Raw genomic sequence first — 20,221 nt, 5'->3', positions numbered from 1 at the left:
ATTAAAAATTTACAACTTCTTTAAATAGTTCATACTTCTATGTGCAATATTTAAGGTTTTTGAAAAACTTTTTAAATATATGCCCCCCAAAAACGGACTTTTCTTTGTTCACCTTTTGAAAAAAACGGATTAAACTATGTATAAATACTATGTTTACGGATCATCATCATAAACAACAAATTATTCCATTAAGTTATACAGTAGCAGAGAAAATTAGAACTAAAGAAAAAAAAAACGCCTTTAATTCGTGTCCGCCACTGTATATAGGAAGAAATGTAAGTGCTTTGCATAATTGGACCCTGTTTTGTAACTAGGCACGGACAATTAAATATACATTACTATCTGACCTTCGTTTCAAATTAGGCTGTATTTGCCGGAACAAAGAATGACAATCAATTGGCAATCCAATTCAGTACCTTCAATATGTCAGACCTAGTTAGATACATCGTGCGGACTGTATTCGCCTATATGCGTCTTTTGGGCTTAAAAAACTTTGAGATAGATTTAAATACTGGTGAAACCTGGACTACACGCAGTGGTACTTTCTTTGCAGCTGTCATGAATCTGCTGTTGTTCTCTCTACTACCAATACAAATATTCAAACATAATTCAGCGATATTTCAAAACAAAGTGCTATATGAATATGTTTTTATGCTGATGTCTTCGATACGAGTTATCGGAGTGTTTGCTATTTTGGTATTTGGATGGTTAAGGCGCTATCAAATGAGAGTGTTACTTAGTCAAGTTAATAAATTAGTTGTAAAAACGCCGCATATAAAAAACGTCATTCGCAGTCGTGTGCTATTGAAAATAGTTTGTGCTTTTCTTACAGAAGTTATGCACATATACGTGGCTTATCTGTTTAATACAAAAGTCGAAGCTATATACGCTTTCATTCTGGTTGGCATATCAGCATCGATAATTAATCTTGTGACGTCCCAATTATGCCTTATCTCTCTAATTATCAGCACCCAACATGAACTTCTCAATGCGGAAATGAGTGCTATACTTGACGAAATCAATGCACCACACCAGCCATTATATCATTACTATAATCTGGCAGATCGAATAAATAAAATAACTCGAATGGAGCAGTATTTAAAAACTCTAATGGAAAAAATATTCAAGATTTATGAAATTCAAGCAGTTTGTATTATTTCCATAAACTTTCTTTCGTCAATATCCAGCATTCACTTTACATACAGTGCCTACAAATTTGGCTACGAAGCAATGTCCCTCTCACTAATGAATTTCATAGCGGCCATTATTTACGGCTGTTTCTATAACTCTGATGGATGTTTTAATATTTTCATTATATTTAATTTACTAGACACACGATCTAAAATGATATCGCAAATAGCAAGTCGTACCCTTTTTCCATTGGAATTGGACAAGCGAATAGATGCAGCAGTAAGTTGTACAAATGAAATTTTAACAGTATATTATATTTTGTTTCGTATAATCGTTCTATCCTACTTCTAGATTGAAAATCTCCAACTACAACTAGTGTGCCAACCATTTAAATTTACCGTACTGGGCTTATTTAATCTAGATCAAAGTACGGCTGTCCTAGTAGCAAATGCTTTAATGATCAATGCGATTTTTCTTATACAATATGACATTGCAAACAATACAACAGTGAAATTTTAAGTAAAAATCAATAAAAATGAAGTAATAAAACTATACTAATCAAGAAACAATCAATACTTACTATTAATAATCTGAGTTATATTTGTTAAAAATTTTCTTTGCCATTTGTACTATTGCATATACCTTCTATATCACTAGAAAGTCCAGTATTATTTTTTTTTAGTTATTTATAAGAATATAGCGTCGTCCGTATGAACACTTAGACCAAGTTTGGTATGCAGATTCGTGTAGTACGCAAAGTGAAGTTTAAAATTGAAATTTGATTAAAATTTGAGCCTTTGCGGAACTGGGCAATTTAAACACATCTGTTTTTCTTAAAGTCTATAACAGTTTAAGATATAAAAGGGTGCTCAACTACTTGTAAGAGTGAGATAAGTGAGATATTCTTCAAGTATGTACATAGGTAAATATATAAATTTGTTATTTTAAACGTACCCATCTTATCTATGATCGTATTAAATAAAATGTTTAAACCCTAAAACAGCTCATCATCGTCAAAATCCTCAGGATCAATGTTACAGTTAGGCAAATCATTATGGATGAATTAAGGCTAAACGGGAATCATTCTACTCGTCCAAGCATCTGCTTCATCTAGTCCGCAGAATGGCGGCCACCACGGAATACGGATCACCCTCGAAATATCCCTTGCCGTTATTATTGACAGTACATGGAATTCGTATGCTGGTGTTACGATTACCCACACCAACGCTAAAATCGGTAATAGAGCTCATACAAGAATTGTCATTAAAACGTCGGGCGTTATCTGTACCTCTCATTGTCCAGCGCCACTCCAATACCAGGCATTACAAAGAGGGAATACAATCTTTTTTACACATATGTAGGTATTCTAATAGGTAAGAAGTGCGAAGTCACGAATTCTTCTTCTTCCAAAGGTCATTAGCGACGGACCGTACACGGTCCTTCTTGGGATAGCATACTTTCGGCATTAATGCCGAATACCTTGATACCAGCATAGAATTAGCCACGATAATGACGTCTACAATCTCGCGACCAAAAACCTACAAACAAACAAAAAGGATATGGAGTGACAAACATTTTTAAGGTCAATGTCTGTGAAACTTATCTTGTTGGCATCGACACCACAGTTGTAAGGTTCTTTTGTTCCAGGATAACCGTTCTCTGGCCAACCCAATGGATGGCCATCGAAATCGAGAAACGTATACTCCTGCTCAATACCGAACCAAGGATCGGCGTCTGCACACTTGTTAAACCCCTCCAAACAAGACTTGCGATTGTTAGTTTGTGAAGGGAATTACCAGACCAGAATGTTATTGCTGCGACGAAAAGGATCCCTATAGATAGTCATTTCGCTTCTTGCGTAAAAAATGACCATTTAAATCTCAAACGGGAAATCTGGTATAAAAAATACACTAAATTTTATACTGATTATACCATCTCATCTGTTATTGCCATGTGAAACAGAGACACAATTTGTTAGAAGGACGTCTGGGTATATTGACTTTTCACCCTGATTAAGAGCTACGAAACTAGTAAGCAAACTGATTAAAAATGGATTAGTACCTACCTTTTGGGCTCAAATTCAAATTCGATGCATTCACTGCAGTCACTAGAGTCCCAAGGACATATCAACAACATAATACATCCCATTTAAATAGTCTGATAAAACAAATCTGTTTCCAAAATCATACCCAAAACATAATACTCTCTGCTCTTACTATTGTTCATTTGGCACTGGTTTCAAATCTCATCTTACCCATTCCTTGTTCGTCTGCCAATTGGCACTGGTTTCAAATCTCATCTTACTCCTTCCTCATTCGTCTGCCATAACTGTTCCAATAATTGGATTTTCCCATGCCGTTAGTTTTTGTAGTTACTATTGCAATTCGTTGAACCTGGTTAGTTGTATTAATGACATGTCTTGTAACTATCATTATTCATGATCAGCTTAATTGGTCTGCTCAAAGCACAGTGGGGTAGAATTACTAAATTTAATAGTGATTTGCAAAAACCCCATATAGCTTAGGTAAATTTCATCCAACTTCGATTGGAAGCAACTATGAATAATATAGGATCCTCAACTTAGTTAAGTTTTCTAAACCATATTGTCGAAACGGAATATATAAAAAATATATATTGAACTGGCGTTTTGTTCGATTTGGCTTCAGAATCAGAGGTCAATCTTTCAAAAGAAGATTATTTAAAAACCAACACAGAAAGGTGAGCAGATTGCTTGTTGCTTAGTGCAACTTTTTTAAACTTGTGATCATTTTATTGGTTTAAATAAATTTTTACTTAAAAAAATAAAAGTACTGTTATAATATTTTAAGAGCTTTTCAACCTTTTTAAAAGATATTACAAGTGACTAAAAAGTTTCTGCTTTTTCGGCTAAAAATTAATAATATTATACGATCGAAATGATCGATTTTGATATATTTATAATAAAATTTTGCCACTATGCATCACCCATCACTTTGCCCCTTAGTTCGGGCACCTTACAATGCAGGTATGAACATCTCCCAATCGTTTTTCCTTACATTCGACCTGCTATAAAAACGCCAAACAATTGTCAATAAATTCAGTGCCTTCAAAATGCCGGACCCAGTCAACTGCTTCTTGCGATTCGTTTACTTCTATACCTGGATTTTGGGACTTAGGAACTTTGACATGGATTTCAGTACCGGCAAAACCTGGACCTCACCCAGTGGAACATTTTTTGCGGCTCTTATTAATATATTGTGGTTTAGTTTACTACCAATACAAATATTCCTTTACGATGCATCGACAATACGAGCCAAAGTGCTCTATGATTATGTTTTTATGCTAATGTCAATGATTCGGATTGTCGGAGTCTTTGTCATTTTGCTTATCGGATGGGTACGTCGATGTCAGATAAGAGTATTAGTGTGTCTGGTTTGCCAATTAATAGTGGCACAGAAGCAAGTGAAGGACGTCATTCGCAGTCGTATTCTGTGGAAGATTGTGTGCACACTTTTTTCAGAAATTCTACATTTCTATGTGGCTTACTTACTCTATGTAAAAATCGGCGCTGTTTATAGTCTTATATTAATTGGTATATCAACATCGATAATCAATCTTTTGTCGTCTCAACTGTGCTTTTTATTGCTGATAATAAAAACACAATACGAACTACTTAACGCGGATCTACGTGATATACTTGACGAACTACATGCCCCGCACCAGCCATTATATCGTTACTATAATCTAGCAGATCGTATAAATTATATAACACGAATGCAGCATTATTTGATAACTCTCACGCAGAGGATATTTCACATATTTGAAGTCCAATGTTTTTGTGTAATTTGTATAAACTTTCTAACATCAATTGCCAGCATTCACTTTACATACACAGCCTACCAATATGGCCATGAAAGCATGTCCCTCTCACTCCTTAATCTCATTATGATTTTCATATGGGGCATAATCTATCACATTGATGGAATCTTCAATGTTCACATATCGTTGGCTGTACTGGATACACGGGCCGAAATGATATCCCTAATGGCACATCGCTCACTATTTCCCTTAGAATTGGACAAGCGAATCGATGCAGCTGTAAGTTGTTTGTTACAATATAAGTATATCTCCTGTTGCCTAATCTCCTTTCATTTATTTTTTAGCTGGAAAGTCTGCAGCTACAATTAACATGCCAACCTTTGAAATTTTCATTATTGGGCCTATTCACTATAGAGCGTAGAAATGCTGTTTTGGTAGGCAACGCTTTGGTTATAAATGCAATTTTTCTTATACAATATGATATTGCAAATTTCTTTTAAGAGTAACTAGTTTAAATGATCTCAAAGAGATTAGAATTATATTAACACCACTAGCCAAAAAAAAACATTCTTTGCTTAGGAGTGCGTTTGCTTCTCAATGAGGAAAACCTTCCATTCTCCCGCATCTTTTAAAATTACGATAGCAAGCTTTAATCCATTTGAAAAATTGTGTCTCCGCCAAACTTGCTCGGAATTATATCGCTTTTAAACAAAATAAGTTTGCAATAAAATATGTAGTTATTAAGTTGAAAACAATTCGAAAACGTGGAAATCAAACTAAAACGTGTTTGTTAGCTGTTTGAACAAAACTTATAATTGCTTTGGATTGAAAATGTTAACTAATAATGACTAAAAGGTAAAAAGGTAAATAAAATTACAATCGTTGCTTCACGACACTGAGGGAATTCCAGTAATTTTTGAAGCATTTAATTTGTAATTCAATTTCCGCCCAAAAAAGTATGCTATATTTCCGAAAAGGCAAACTGTAGGCTGGCGTTAGTATTTTATTTCACCTCCTTCTATTCCATTCAAAGAGCCAACATACTTTTCGTGTTGAGATGTGTTGATTGTAAGAGTCGCGTTCTGTTTTACCTATTAATATTATGTTCGTTGTATTCGTTTAATTCCTATTTATTTAAAGTAAATCGATTCGTCGATCTCTGTATGTGAACTGGACTATTTGTGATAGATTTGATTGCAATACTTTAAATCTTACGGAAGTTTCCTGTTTTTGTGGACAAAACATTTAAATGGCTATTTGAAGCAACCTAGATATAAATTTAAGATTATAAATATATATAAATTAAATAATGATAAAATGAAGAAAAAACAAATTCATATTGGAACATAACGAACTTTTATGAAAATGGCGTCAAAATCATTGATGTTATTGATAAAAGTCACTGTTTTTAACCGATCGATCTTATAACTCTTTGTAACTTTAACGGTCTGTCAGAGGATTGCGTTGATCCAGACGGACGGATAGACAGATATGGCTATAACTGATCTCTTTGTGCTGATTAAGAATGTATACATGTGGTGTTTTGTTTACGATATAATTATAGTTTAGGGGGTTTACATGAAAATACGACTTCATAGAGATTACACTATGCTAAACGACAATCGACGTTTGGCTCGGCTCGACTTTGGCGTCCGTCTATGACGCTTCGACTTTTCACGCCCGACTTCGGCGATCGACTTTTAGTGTCCGACTTTGACACACGACTTATAGCACCCGTCTATGGTAATCGACTTTTAGTGTCCGGCTTTGACACTCGACTTATAGTACCCGTCTATGACACTCGACTTGACCTTGCATCCGACTATGACGCAAGACCTCAAAACACGTCCGTCTTATTTAACGCGCAAAAACCAACTCTCTCGTCGTCATCTCTCATTCGTTCGTCATCCCTCTTGATCGTCTTTTCTCACACGCTCACGTTCTCTCTTTGATCGTCGTCTCGTCTTCGTGTACAGCGGGACTGATGCACATCGCAAATTCACATCCCACATACATACAAATACATATGTATATATATTGCAATGTTATAAAAAATATTTTAATACCAAATTTTAACTGTGTTTAAAGGCATTTTACATTAAATTTGACTTTGTGAACCGTTATTCTTGGTTGAAAAATGTAAAAAATTTTGCGAAATGAAAAACTCGAAGTTTGATTCAGTGCAGCAACTTGTCAAAGTCGGAGCACTATGCCATTAGGTCGTGAGGCCGACTGAAACATGATCGTCCCAATAAAACTCATTAAGCAGCCTTCAACTGAACGCTATAAGGCTGAGTTTGAAAATCTTGGTTGGTTTTTGAGGTTAATATCAGCTAACTAAAAGGAGAGTCCAATATAGGGCTAGCTAGTTGTCTTTACTAGGGAGATAAAAAGCTATTTGAACTGAGCAACAAATCAAATCGAAATATCATCAAACTATGCCGTTATAATCCAAGCTAAATTAACCTTAGCTAACACATTCAGCGTTGTATTTAGGTCTCCGGGAAACTATCAATTGGGACCACCAACTATGCGAAATTGGTCTGAGGTTCAAGCAAAACGAAAAATCAGCAAATCAAATGAATTATTATTAAATGGAAACCCAACTTCCCTCTCACTCAATTCTGCCAACACTTTATCATTATATCGAATCCTTGGCAACATTTTGCCATTTGTCGCCCATTTTTCTGACTTAGTTTCCTTGCTCTAACGAAAAAAATCTATATATATGTATATGTATAGAAAAAATAAGGAAAACGGAAAGAGAAAAACTTCTCTGTGATTTTTTCAATCAAAATTTCAAAGCCAACTTAAGCTGAGCAGGATTTGGTGAATGTGTTTGCCGATGCTGGTTGGTCCCTTGGCACTATAGTGGGTAGTGCCACCCAGGCTGAGTCCCTTACTCTACCCTAAAATGTAATCGCGACCCGCGTCTGCTATATTTGTTTGTTTCTGTGTGCTTTGTCTTATTTTCATTTCGTTTTGCTGGTTTTTATTTGTTGTCTGTTATCTATTTGTGTTTGTTTTTCGTTCGCCATAAGGCGACAATCGTTGTCCCGTCCCCATCCATTCCGGTCTCCATCATATCATCAACATGCCATCATCATCACCATCAGCATTCTGCTGCGGTAATCCAAGGATGATGATATTCCCTAAACTAAATCAAAACGAAATCGAATCGAATTTATTGTCATCTTCATTTTCATGCGCCTCAGATTATATGCCACAGATTTTCCGTCTCCCAAACCCAAAGGTTTCAATTTCGGTGTGAACTTTCGCTTTTCGGTTCAGGGCATAAGACACGCTCTGTAAGTGTGGGTGTGTGGGTGTGTGAGGCGAGGGCGGGTTAAGATTGTTGTTTCAGTTGGCCCGAAGCTACAGGTTTTGATGATTGTTGATTCTCGGTTCGGAATACTTGCTGCTTTGACATTTTTGCACAGCGCTTTATTTCCTCCTTATCGTTTTATGCAGCATTTTCTTTCTTCATTTCACTGACTTTCTTTTTTTCACTATCTGTCTCTTTTTCTCCTCAAGCAAGTGAAAGTTCGCATGTTGCATGCAATTTCTCCCGAACCAAATTAAATTTCTAACTACTTAATTGTTGGCTAACTAAGTATGTGTGTAAGGAAAAGGCATTCGTGCAACTGACAAAACCCATGTGTGGCACGTGGAAACCGCGTTGCAATTGCAGCTCGTCCTAGGCCCACATTCTCATTCTGAATCTGAAATCCGGTTTTGTCTGCTGTTGACGTTGCTCGACGATTCTCTGCTGTTGACAGCATTGGTTGGTGGTTTTCCTTATCCCTTCCTCCCTCACACCTCACTCACCCCCCTGCAACTCATTGCCCACTTTTAGATGTGCGTGTGTGCCCATTGATTTTATAGCCTTGCACATTTTATCATCATAATTTTATTTCCCTTCTTTTTTTTTGCAACTTGTTTGCAATAATTTTGTTGCATGTCTGATTGCGGCTTACCACAAATCCCACACAAAGAGGTCAAATACATCATCTCAGGAATGGACTGTAAAGTGTTATTTATTATTATAAACATTTCTCATTTTGATTTTGATTTTAAAATAAATAAAACTTAGGTTGAGAAAAATGTTTAATATTATTGTATAAAGAAATCTTTTTGTTTGTTCAATACTCGGGTAAGTTGTTAGACAGTTAGGTGGACTAAAACATTGATCTTGACGTCAAAAAAAGTCTCTTTACTCTCTTCAGGGTGGGCACAACCCGAAATTTTTGTACATGTCGGGCTCTTGGCTAAAATGCAAACGTGAACAAGACGCTCGAAACAATTTTAGAATTACAATTAAAGAACTTTTAAGAGAGTTCATTGACAGATGAAGAAAGAAGTCATTTTTTTGTCCTATAAATGACAGGAATATATAGTTTAGTTTAGATTGAACAAGTTACGTGATTCCAAAACACTAAACCTAACAATATGGATGAGAAATTATGGCTTTAAACGATTAGAAAAAGGCCCCAATACGATTTAGAATCGACGAATAGCATTAAGAAATATGTGCTAATCAACTGTTTCTAACTTTTGTTCATCAGCGCTAATATGATAAGTCTTAATAAGTCGTTGGATTGATCAATATTTGTCAATAATTCAGTAATTTTAAATAAGTAGTTAAACATTTAACAAAATACTCAGCTCGAGCCTACACCTACACCGCAGAATTACTTTAGGTACTTTAGAGGTACTTAACTACGAGGAACAAATGTAATGGTAATAAAATTATCGTCTCTGCAGGTGTAATTAATTCCCGATTGATAAACTATATAGATGAATAGCAGTAAACCCAAACTCAAGTATGTATTGAAGAAGATTTCGGTATACTATGTACCAAGTGAAACAGATAGATGGTAAGCTTCTGATAACAAACATTAATGCCCAAAATTGATATTGATCATATTTCTTCAAATAAACTTAATCAGCTTACATATTACACGATTCTACATATGACACTTGGTGGATCAAACTTCGATAGTCTAAGAAGTAAAGCGAATGTGTAGAAGTAGAAGAATATCCCCTCAAATAGAAATAGTTTTCTATGGTTTGTAAAGTTTAAATACATCTGCACTTAATAAAAATATTTTAACTACTCTGATAGTGTATATCACAATTAATTATATTTACTTTATAATGACTTTAGACAAACTGTATAAGAAATGTCGTACCCATGGGCTTGTTAATCACCAGGAACTAAACCAAACAAGCACTTAAATATTCAACTATATCCGTCCATCTTGGAGAATTCCCATATGCCTCATATTGGTAATAAAATGCTTTCAACTAATTGGCAATCGATTCAGTACCTTTAAAATGCCGAACCAACTTGGCTGGCTCGTATGCATATGCGCTTTTGAGTCTAAGAAACTTTGAAATTGATTCCAATACTAGAAAATGCGGAACTAATATTTTTACGGTCCTGATAAATATATTTGTGTAAAATATACTGCCATCCCGTTTAGTACCAACGTATTCTTCTGCTTTAAGGATAGTGACTATCCTACTTCATTTAAAATTCGACTGTCAGTGAATATATCATCTATATTTCCAATCATAATCAACCTACCATTGGGCTACATCTGTTTAATATCAAAAATTTTGAAGGCTCGATACCGCTTTATCGCAAGAGAACTCATCTAGAGTTGGCTATATGACTTGAACAAAGAAACAGTATCAATTATCTAATATCCTTTGAAAAATGTATTAAATGTACGGCGTACATATCATCTTATTAATACGTCTGTATGTACATATCTATGTACAGATGGTAAGCTTCTGTACATATACATCTGTATATCCTTGCAAAAAGGGAATATACATTTTGGTTAGAAGTGTAATATGTGTAATATCATTCATTTACCATCTATACAGTTCTTAGAACTATGACGCTAACACTATGTCACTATAGTCCTTTAGATTTATTATCATTAAGAGATGAAAAAATTCGGCACGGTCATTAACAGATATATTAAATTAAGAAATGTTTAATTTGAAAGCAATCGCGTTGAAAGTAACGAAGTTATTTACAAAAGTCACTGTTTTCGACCGATTGTTCCTATGGGACCTATATGATATAGTCACCCTAACTTGATCAAATTTTGCACAGTATAAATTTGTATAAACAGTTTGTATAAACAAACCCAATTTTGTCAGTGTATAAAGCCAACAAATGTTTAACTCTTATGCGATTGTTGTATAAATTTGTATACCTTTTGGTCAGAAAACATTTTTCTATAATTATCACCAAACTATATTATTACCACACAATTAAAAAAAAATTGCAGTTTAGTCATTTAGTTAATCGGAAATCAACATAAATGCATGTTATATGCCATTTACTTTAAATATTACTGAAAACGTGATGCCCCAATAGGTCACTCTCAAAAGCTGATTGACACACAACGCAGAAGCTTACTCTTAGCCAAGACACAAACAAACTATTTTAGCCAAGTTTCAAACGCTTTCGATAACGTAAATTTGAAAACAAATAAAGAAATCAAAATTTTATTGAATGCGTCTGAGGTCTCCATCAATGGCTCCAAAATTAAAGAACAAATTTACCTTTGTATGTAGTAATGCAAGTTGAAGTCCTTCTCTAATTTAATTGTCTATTCAAACTGCAGTTTAAAATTTAAAAAATTTAAAACAGATGCCAGATTTAGAATGATTACAATTTCGGTTTGAAGCCGTGTCAATATTCAGTATTATATTCTTGATAATCTTTTAAATGGAGACATCAGACCATGGACACTTAATAAGTTATGAAAGATTCTTTTAAAAAACACAGCAGATCATTTTGACCTTTATATTAAATCTTGCAGACAAGCCTAAAGAATACAACATAGAAAATAAAGACTTGCTAAATATCTTTAAGAACAAAGTGGCCATCCGTATTTTTAGTTTTGCCAATTCCCAACTAATTCTCGTGTTTAAGGTATGAAACAGCGTTCTACCTATATAGCTCTATATAAGTAGCTTAATTTAAAGACATTTTGACAAGGTCTAAAAGTAAAAGTCGTTAAACAATATTGATAATTAGTTTTCCATTTTAAGTTATTGAAAAGTATTTGCCTTAGACTAACAATGCCAATGAATGCCTTAAATCAAGTTACATATGTAGGTACTTCAAAAGCTTCCCATTTAGATTGTGTTTGTGAAAGCAAATTAGCGTAAACTATCGGCAAATCCGATAATTGTCGATCAGTGAACTGTAAAAAACTTATTTGCATAACATTTATTATCAATAACTTTAATTGATTTATCCTACAAGCAGATAATTAAATTGTCTATTAACATTTTTAATGACGTTACTACCTATGTGTACATACGATATATTGACTAGGTCATTCCATTCGCTTAGACTGACACATTTCGAAATCAAAATCAAGACATCATATAAAAATTAAAATCGTGGTCGAATGAATGATTGATCTAACATAAGAACAAATGCTATTGGGTTAAAAAAGTTCCACGGAAGGGGTTTCCTCCCGCGGTCTACATATTCGGCTGACCTAAGAATTTTAAGAAAGAATAAAGGATGGTAAGACATGTTATTGTATATGAGATGGGGTTGTTTTTGTCTGGTATAAAGTTTCGCTGAATTATGGACATAAATCTTCCAACTCCCCACTAATCCTCATAATGGAGGAATACCAAATCTCGGATGAGAATAGAGAATCGACTAACAAACTATTTGTTTTCCTTTACTTGTATAATATACAAATTAAGCATAGATTTGTGTCAATTAGCCAACTCTACTCCCAAGTATGATTTACCCTATTCCGTAGACAGGTTTCTTCCATATCTCCGTTTACTAACTTTAATGTTATACTTGGTCATTACGTCTGCATTCATTTCTGATCAAATTACTTGATTGTTTTGAAATGTCACAACAAACATTGAATCATTAAAATTAATTGGAATACCTAAGCACATTTTAAAGCATTTATTCGTTTCGACAATTTCTATTTATTTAACAGAATCCTATATTTTATGATATTTAACAAGTACTCATTCTTTTCTTTTAATAGTTGTTACTAGTTGTGCCAAATCGAAATCATTGAGCGAGTATTCAATCAAATGAATAATTCATGGTGGGCCATTATTATTCACAATTGAGCAAAGGAAGATCAAAATAATCGATTGATCAAATGATTTTTTCAATTTTGTTCAATTTTTAATATTAATCGGTAAGACAAATGAATGAAATTAAGAAAGGGTAAAAATAAATTAAGAAAGTCTAAATATGTTGTATATCAGATATAGAAAAATGATCGACTAAATTAATCGTGCCATCAGAACTAATTACTCATTCAATTAAAATAGATTTATTGATTTTTGTGTCATTCATAAAGCTCTCAAAGGAACCATTTATATTTAGACCATTCCTAGGTCAGTTCTTAGATTAGTATCCTTGTGTTCCAAATACCATGACTATTAATATTAATAATGAATTCGCAGATAAAACATTTTAATCTCTGACTTCCAATCGATCGTTTAATTCGTTCTCTAAAAGGTCACAAAAAATCAGTTAAAATTCATGCTAGCCAAATGCATATAACTCTAATTTTAAAAGTAATTGTGCTACGTTGCAATTAAATTTTTATTTAATTTAAAGTACTAATACACATTCTACTTGATCTCTAATTAAAGGCTAGTGTTTTAATGGAACTCTTATAATCATGTAGTTTGTCTGGTTTTTAATTCTAGCGGAACAACCAGATTCCCTAATTGCCTTTGCTGTCTGAGGTTAAACTATATTTTATGCACACATCTTAAACGATAATTAAATTGCACTAAGAGCCGATTATGGCAGACAGATTGATTTTAGTGGCGATTTAGGCGATAACAACATTATTTATACCTTTTTTATTTTGTGCAAATCGTTTTATGTCACATCAGTCATTTGGTCGCCGATTTAAATGGCTTGCAAATGATTGAACAGCAAAAAATAATAAATTTTAAAGAAACAATTACAAATCTGTTCTATTTTTGTTGCAGAAATGATAATAATAATAATTCGAGAGTGTAAAAAATGACTTAGAATCCAAAGTATAACGAAAATATTTCTGCGTTCACGTTTTGCACCTTTTAGGATTGAAAATCTCAAAGAAACATCCTTTTTTGTTGATTTAAAATAACATGCTTTGATTCATATGATGACGTGCTTTTAAAAAATGAACTTTACAGTTGTACGCTAAGCTTTTTCTAAAATGTTGTAATTCCCAACTAGTTTTAGTGTTTTGCATGTATAAATACAGATCTAATTGTAGGTCTTAACAGTTCCCGAAATAGCCCTAAACCATCTGGACATCAGCCACGATCTTGCTTATTCTAAAGTTTTCAGTTGACTAATTTCATCTGTCACAAGAACGACGCATCGTGTGAATATAAAAATATGAATATATATATTTTATATTTGTGTGAAACTAAATCAATTTTTGTATTTTTATTATGGTAAATGACATGATTGAAGTAGCTTTTATAGGTCTAAAAAGGATTCATTCAAAATTCCACTCCAAAAGTCTATGTTTTAGCTCCCATTTAAGAACCAAATATATCTAGACTAATTGTAAGATTTCCCCATTATTTTCTGATTTAATTCGAGATTCAAGATTCGCCAGTTGCGTTTCCCTTTAAAATTTTCTAATTCTAAAACATCTATTCCTAGACGAGATCTCCTATTATACCATACACCCATAGGGTGAAATGGTATATTAAAGTCGCCAAAATGTATGTAACAGGCGGAAGGAAGCTTCTCTAACCCCGTAAAGTATATATTTTCCTGATCAGCATCAACAGCCGAGTCGATCTAGCCTTGTCCGTCTGTCCGTTCGTCTGTCTGTATGAACACTTAGATCTCGGGAACTGTAAGAGCTAGAGCCACCAAATTTGGTGTGTACACTCGTGTAGTATGTAAAGTGATCAAGTTTATTTCAAATTTTTGCCACGTCCCTTCCCGCCCACGCAATTTAAAAAAAGCGTTGATCTTAAAAACTATTCTATCTAGAGACACCATATATGGGATGTATATTTGCTTAGTAAATGTGAACATTATGTATGTGTAAAGATTTTGTCACGCCCCTTTTCGCCCCGTAATTTGAAAAAACTCGGTTATCTGCCGTACTTTTCTACCTTTTGCTTACTTTGATACTAATATCCAGCAAAATACCAAATTTGATCAAAATTGGAGAAAAAATAGTCGTTTATGCAAATAAACGCTAGGGTGCTCGTATGCTTGAGTGAGCGAGATACTAAGATATGCTTGTAAAAAGCTAGTGAAAATGCATTTGTTTAATAAAATTGAAATATTCGTTTAACACGTGTATGGTATACCTAAGTCGGCGAGACGACTTACTTCATTTATTTATCATTCTCGGAGTGTGAAATCTTTACTGTTGTTTATAAGTAGAGAATCTAATTTAACCGTTTAATTAGAAGGTACAGTAATTCAGAGAGACAGAGAGAGAATGTGATCAGGTTTCTTAATTGAATTGAATTTTCATATAACGAAAAACTTGACTGTTCTCTCTTTCTCTCATATCCGATTGTTTTTTCTGAAGGTATTCTCACGTGGCCTGACACAAACTAGTTAAAAACATTTCTTAATAATATATTATTAATGATAACCATACATTTGCATATCCGGCTAGGCCAACGTTAAATGCATAGAGTAAGTCTATAATTCGAAATCAAAGTTGTTAGATTTTTTTATTATGTGTCTTTAACTTTTCTAATAAAGTCAAGCAGTCAACGAATATCGTTTAGTAACGACAACATGCAATAGCGACTTTTCAAAGCGAAAAAAAAACGAACACAGGTTTACGATTTACAACAGAATAAAAACAATATACGAAAGAAAAAAACAAAACAAAGCAAAGTTTCACCTTAATGGGTTAAATGATGATAAGCATTATTTCTTATTTTATATGTATATTCTTTTAATTTATATGCATTTTTAATTACCAAGTTAAGGTTAATCACAAGTGTGAATTATTAAAAAATATAAAAATTAACAACAAAAATATTCATCTCGAGGAACATAAATCCCTTAAGTCTAGAGTTCAAGGACCTGGACCATTCTAGGTTAAAAGAAAAGGTGAATGATACTAACTTGCACTTAGTATGAGTACACATGCAAGTATTTTAGTCTTGGCTTTTGCCCTAACAAATTCATTCAACTAACTGTTCCAAATGCTTACACGTGACAGTCCATCCAATGAGTTCACTTGCACTTTTACGTATACTCTATAATTCCAGACACGTAGCTGCATTAGAATTGATTAAACACATATACAAATGTACATATGAATGGGATTTGGTTGATTGATTTGCGAAAATGAAAGTGATTACCAACGAAACTCAATCAGACAGAACATTATTATTTCATACAAGCCTAATGGAAACTCGTTTAATTGTCACTTATTATAATCATTTCAAATTTGTCACAAATATTTGTCTTAATGATAATCGACCTAAGATAAGATATCCTTATTCTATCCTTCAATGCTTTGCATAATTCTTACCAATGTATAATGTTTTTGGAAAGGGTATAAACAGCGTTTACTTTCTATTCTTTCTAGCTAATCAGCGACTCAAGTGTTCTGTTAAAATGGAAACGTCTGAACTCGTCTTGGAAGAAATGACCCACTAATATGTGGTTAGACAAATACATCAAACTTAAAAAGCGTTTTCACAAATATTTTCAACGTTAAAAAAAAAAAACGTTTGTTTCTGAAAACTCTTTGTCCATAGAGCAAGAATTATGTATAGGTATATTGAAATGACATGTCAAACCATAAAAAAGTATTCCCTTCTTATTTAATTTATGATATTCAGTGCGTATCCTTGATACTTGTTCATTGCCAGCCTTTTAAAGGTCACGATGCTTAGTAAAATTGTTAAAAGTGTTTGTCTTAAAATAAGTTTTAATTCATCTCAAAGACCGACTATTCAACAACAGTAAAAATAAAATATTTTGTTGACAACTTTTTTAAGTTTAGCCATTTTTTGTAAATTTGTACACACTTCTTTTAAAGTCTTGCAGAAGCCGCTCACAATTAAACTTAAACATCCACAATTAAAGATTGAAAGATAATGCTAAGCAGCGTATTAATATTTAAGCTCAACAATTGTCAAATTTAAGTTGTCCTAAACTTAATATTCGGCTATTTCAAGTTATAGTCCAGTTTAGCCATTCCCAAAATGGACGATGTTATGCCAAAAGAGCCTTGATCAATTTCTTCTTTGACAGAGACGAAGAAGAAATCACAAATGTTTTCTCTCAAATTTCGTATGTAAGAAAGGTTTTTAAACATAATATCTTCTTTAGAGTTTAATATGGCTAAATGGCTTTAAATCTTCGACTTAAGGGTATACGACATCGACGTCCTAATTGAAAAGAAGATACCTGAAGATTGTACTTAATGAGTTTTAGCTTCTCGGAAAGGGACACTCTTAAACAATTTCTCTAAAAGCTGTGGAATTGAAAAGAAAACAAAAACATTCCAGTACATCCTTGGTACTCATGAACCGAACCATTAAATAGTTGTGGAATTTGAAACAGAAAATTATATTTAAGTAGATCAAATTAAAGACAAACTGTAATTGCAGAGAATAAACTAAGTTTTTATCTATTCATGGTTATTACTAAGATTTTGCATCTGAAGCACATTATTTTTGGAATGTCAAGTCGTTAGAAATGCATAAGTAGTTAAATGTGGAGAATGTAATTAAAAACCCATAATTTTTGTAAAATAAAAACAAAAATGACTATACTAGGGTAATTTGACACTGCATTTATGTAGGTCTCATTGAAATTTTTGAATCTTGAATCTGATGAATGAAAATCTTCTCGACTTTTGTTCTACCAAGAAGTACTTATAATTCTAATCTCTATTCTATTATTTAATCGGCTTCAATGAACGATTTTTGTTTTCTGTAGGTCAAATTGCAATTGAAACCACATTTCGAGTTAAATAAAAAAACTTAAAAAGATAAACAAAATAATTATTCTTCCTGCTCTGTCAATGCAATTAGATAAATTTCTCCTTCGAATATATGTATATGAATATTCAAATGATTAGCTAAGCAATCATATTTAAAACAAGACAAATGGCATATCAATATTAAATAACCTTAATTGTGCAATTTGTCTTATTATGTTGTTGTTGTTGTTTTCACTCTTTTTGTTTGTTTAATTAAGTTGTTGAACAATGACAACAAATACACAGACAGAGAGACAGACAATCAACCAATGGGAATGAGTTACTTATATTTTGTTAGATAGATCTTCAGAACCTGTTGCTAATTTAATGCCAATAAAACAAATCAGGTTGTCTCGTCTATGGTCTGGACTATGTGGATTATTAAACCGAAACAACCGCAAAACCGGCGTGCTTGTTGGTTGCCACATGCGATCAAACTCGGATCGCTGTTGACATTGACATTGAAACTGAACATTTTGAGTCGGTTGTCGGTTGTGTCGGTAGTTGTTGCCAGACATTCATACGTAGTCATCTTTTCCCACTCCACTTGACTCCACAACAACAACAACAACCGAACCGGCTGGCCTTCTTTGCCTAGAAATCAAAATCGAACAACAACCACAGAGCTCACTGACAATGATCCACCCCGTCCGTAGTCCCCCCTTTCTTGTCGACATATCTTTTTCCACCTGTTTCGTTTTTTTTTTTGAGAAAGGTGTTTTCGTGTATTTTCAAATCAAAGTCGGGGGAATACTTGTGAGTCGTCATAGTTGACTGAACTCGTGCAATGCCTGAACTTACTCACTTTGTTTTTTTCAACATCCAATAATAATCAAGATAATTTTGCACTACCCAAAACTATACTTACTTATTGATTGTAATAATATGTTTGTGATATATCATAGATAGTGGAGAGAGATAGTTATAGATAAACCAAAATATATAGTACGTATTCTGAAATTAATTTCATTTAGAACTTATCATTGAATACAGCTCAATGTACACTTATTAATATTAGCACTCGACCTAAAGTCTGATAACATTCCATAATAAAAAAAAAAGAAACTACAAAAAGGGCCATAGTTTACCTAGTGCAATCCAAAGGTCAAGCAATTAGTTTAATTAACTAGGTAAACCAACCGAGAGCCAGGTCTGCTGGTACCCCCTCTCAGGGGACTCATATGTGTTCGAAATTAAACTATCATAGGTTGCAGCTATTGACTAATGGGCGATTAAAAATCTAGAACTAAAGTTAGGTACAAATTGCAATTAGCAGCGGCGAAGCAATTTAGTTTAAGGAATTAGAGTTAAAAGTTTAATGAATTATTAATAAATACAATTAGTAGGTCACGTTTATGAAAAAGGAAAAGTCCATATAATGCTCTTTAATTGCACTTTATAAACAATATTTGCACCCTGTACACAATAGATTGCAAAGGTTTATTCGACCCGCAATGAGTTGGAGAGAGAAACGGAATTGGTTTCCTAAGAAGACTCGAACGATTCACAACTGACCAACTCTTTGACGACATCTGTCCTTAATGTATTCAAATTAAATACCCTTACAAATGATCAATCAAACTTTGACTTTAAACTATTGGATAGGCAAAGAACAGTCTTCAGTTTGGGATTATTGCGAATGTAAAATATGAAAATGAAAAATTCTTAAAAATTCAAATTATTCACACATTGAAATTGAAATAATATAGAAACTAAAAATTATTTTAAACTTTAACTAATTCTTTGTTTTTTACATACATTTCTATATAAGTGTATTAAAACTTCGTTATTGAAAAAAGTAACTTTTTGCTTATGCATAAAATGTAATAATCATTGTGATTTTGCAGATTTTATATAAGAACACGAATTCTCTTAATAAAATTAAATTGGTTTTTATTACCTTGCAAAAAAGGGCATATTAGTTTTGATCAGTAGAATAGAAGGAAACATATCCGACTATGTAAACACGATCAGGAAGACGATGAGACAAGTTTCTACACCCTTTTTCATCCCTTCTCCTGCAGCTGAGTTCCTTTATAGTGAAGGTTTTCACTATGCCTCGGATCGAACCACTTGTAATATCATTCTTTTAAGGGATGCTTTTGTTAGTTATTCAAAATTAACCAAGTTTGGTTCTCTCAAACCCAAATAAATAACCTTGTAAGTCTCATAATGATTATAAGAAGGAGTAGAATTAGTAAAATTTAAGAACTTGTTAATAACTGTATCAAATTTTAAGATCGGGAGACTATAACAGCCAACCATATAAGCCTTTTTGCTCT

The 20,221-nt window shown here is 33.2% G+C and overlaps 2 protein-coding genes and 1 long non-coding RNA gene across 3 annotated transcripts; 2 read left to right on the top strand and 1 right to left on the bottom strand.

Moving 5' to 3' along the window:
* The first annotated feature begins 456 nt into the window (after positions 1-456).
* LOC137573516 (uncharacterized) lies at positions 457-1,620 on the top strand. Its single transcript, XR_011031903.1, has 3 exons — positions 457-514; positions 1,331-1,410; positions 1,483-1,620. It is a non-coding gene; the product is annotated as an uncharacterized lncRNA (long non-coding RNA).
* Positions 559-1,246, top strand: LOC137573662 (putative gustatory receptor 36b). The gene is made up of 2 exons (XM_068285660.1): positions 559-1,000; positions 1,188-1,246. The coding sequence occupies exons 1-2, from the start codon at positions 559-561 to the stop codon at positions 1,244-1,246; spliced, it is 501 nt and encodes a 166-aa protein (XP_068141761.1).
* Positions 1,621-2,237: 617 nt separating the features above from the next.
* On the bottom strand, positions 2,238-3,430 carry LOC137573661 (glutamine synthetase 2 cytoplasmic-like). Its single transcript, XM_068285659.1, has 4 exons — positions 3,386-3,430; positions 2,705-2,884; positions 2,565-2,669; positions 2,238-2,438 (listed from the first exon to the last, which is right to left on the bottom strand). The coding sequence occupies exons 1-4, from the start codon at positions 3,428-3,430 to the stop codon at positions 2,238-2,240; spliced, it is 531 nt and encodes a 176-aa protein (XP_068141760.1).
* Positions 3,431-20,221: the final 16,791 nt, after the last annotated feature.

The sequence above is a fragment of the Drosophila tropicalis genome, unplaced genomic scaffold (assembly GCF_018151085.1).
Source record: "Drosophila tropicalis isolate 14030-0801.00 unplaced genomic scaffold, ASM1815108v1 contig_413, whole genome shotgun sequence".
Lineage (NCBI taxonomy): Eukaryota > Metazoa > Arthropoda > Insecta > Diptera > Drosophilidae > Drosophila > Drosophila tropicalis.
The sequence above is the reverse complement of the archived record's forward strand: the minus strand, read 5'-3'. Positions and strand labels throughout refer to the sequence as shown.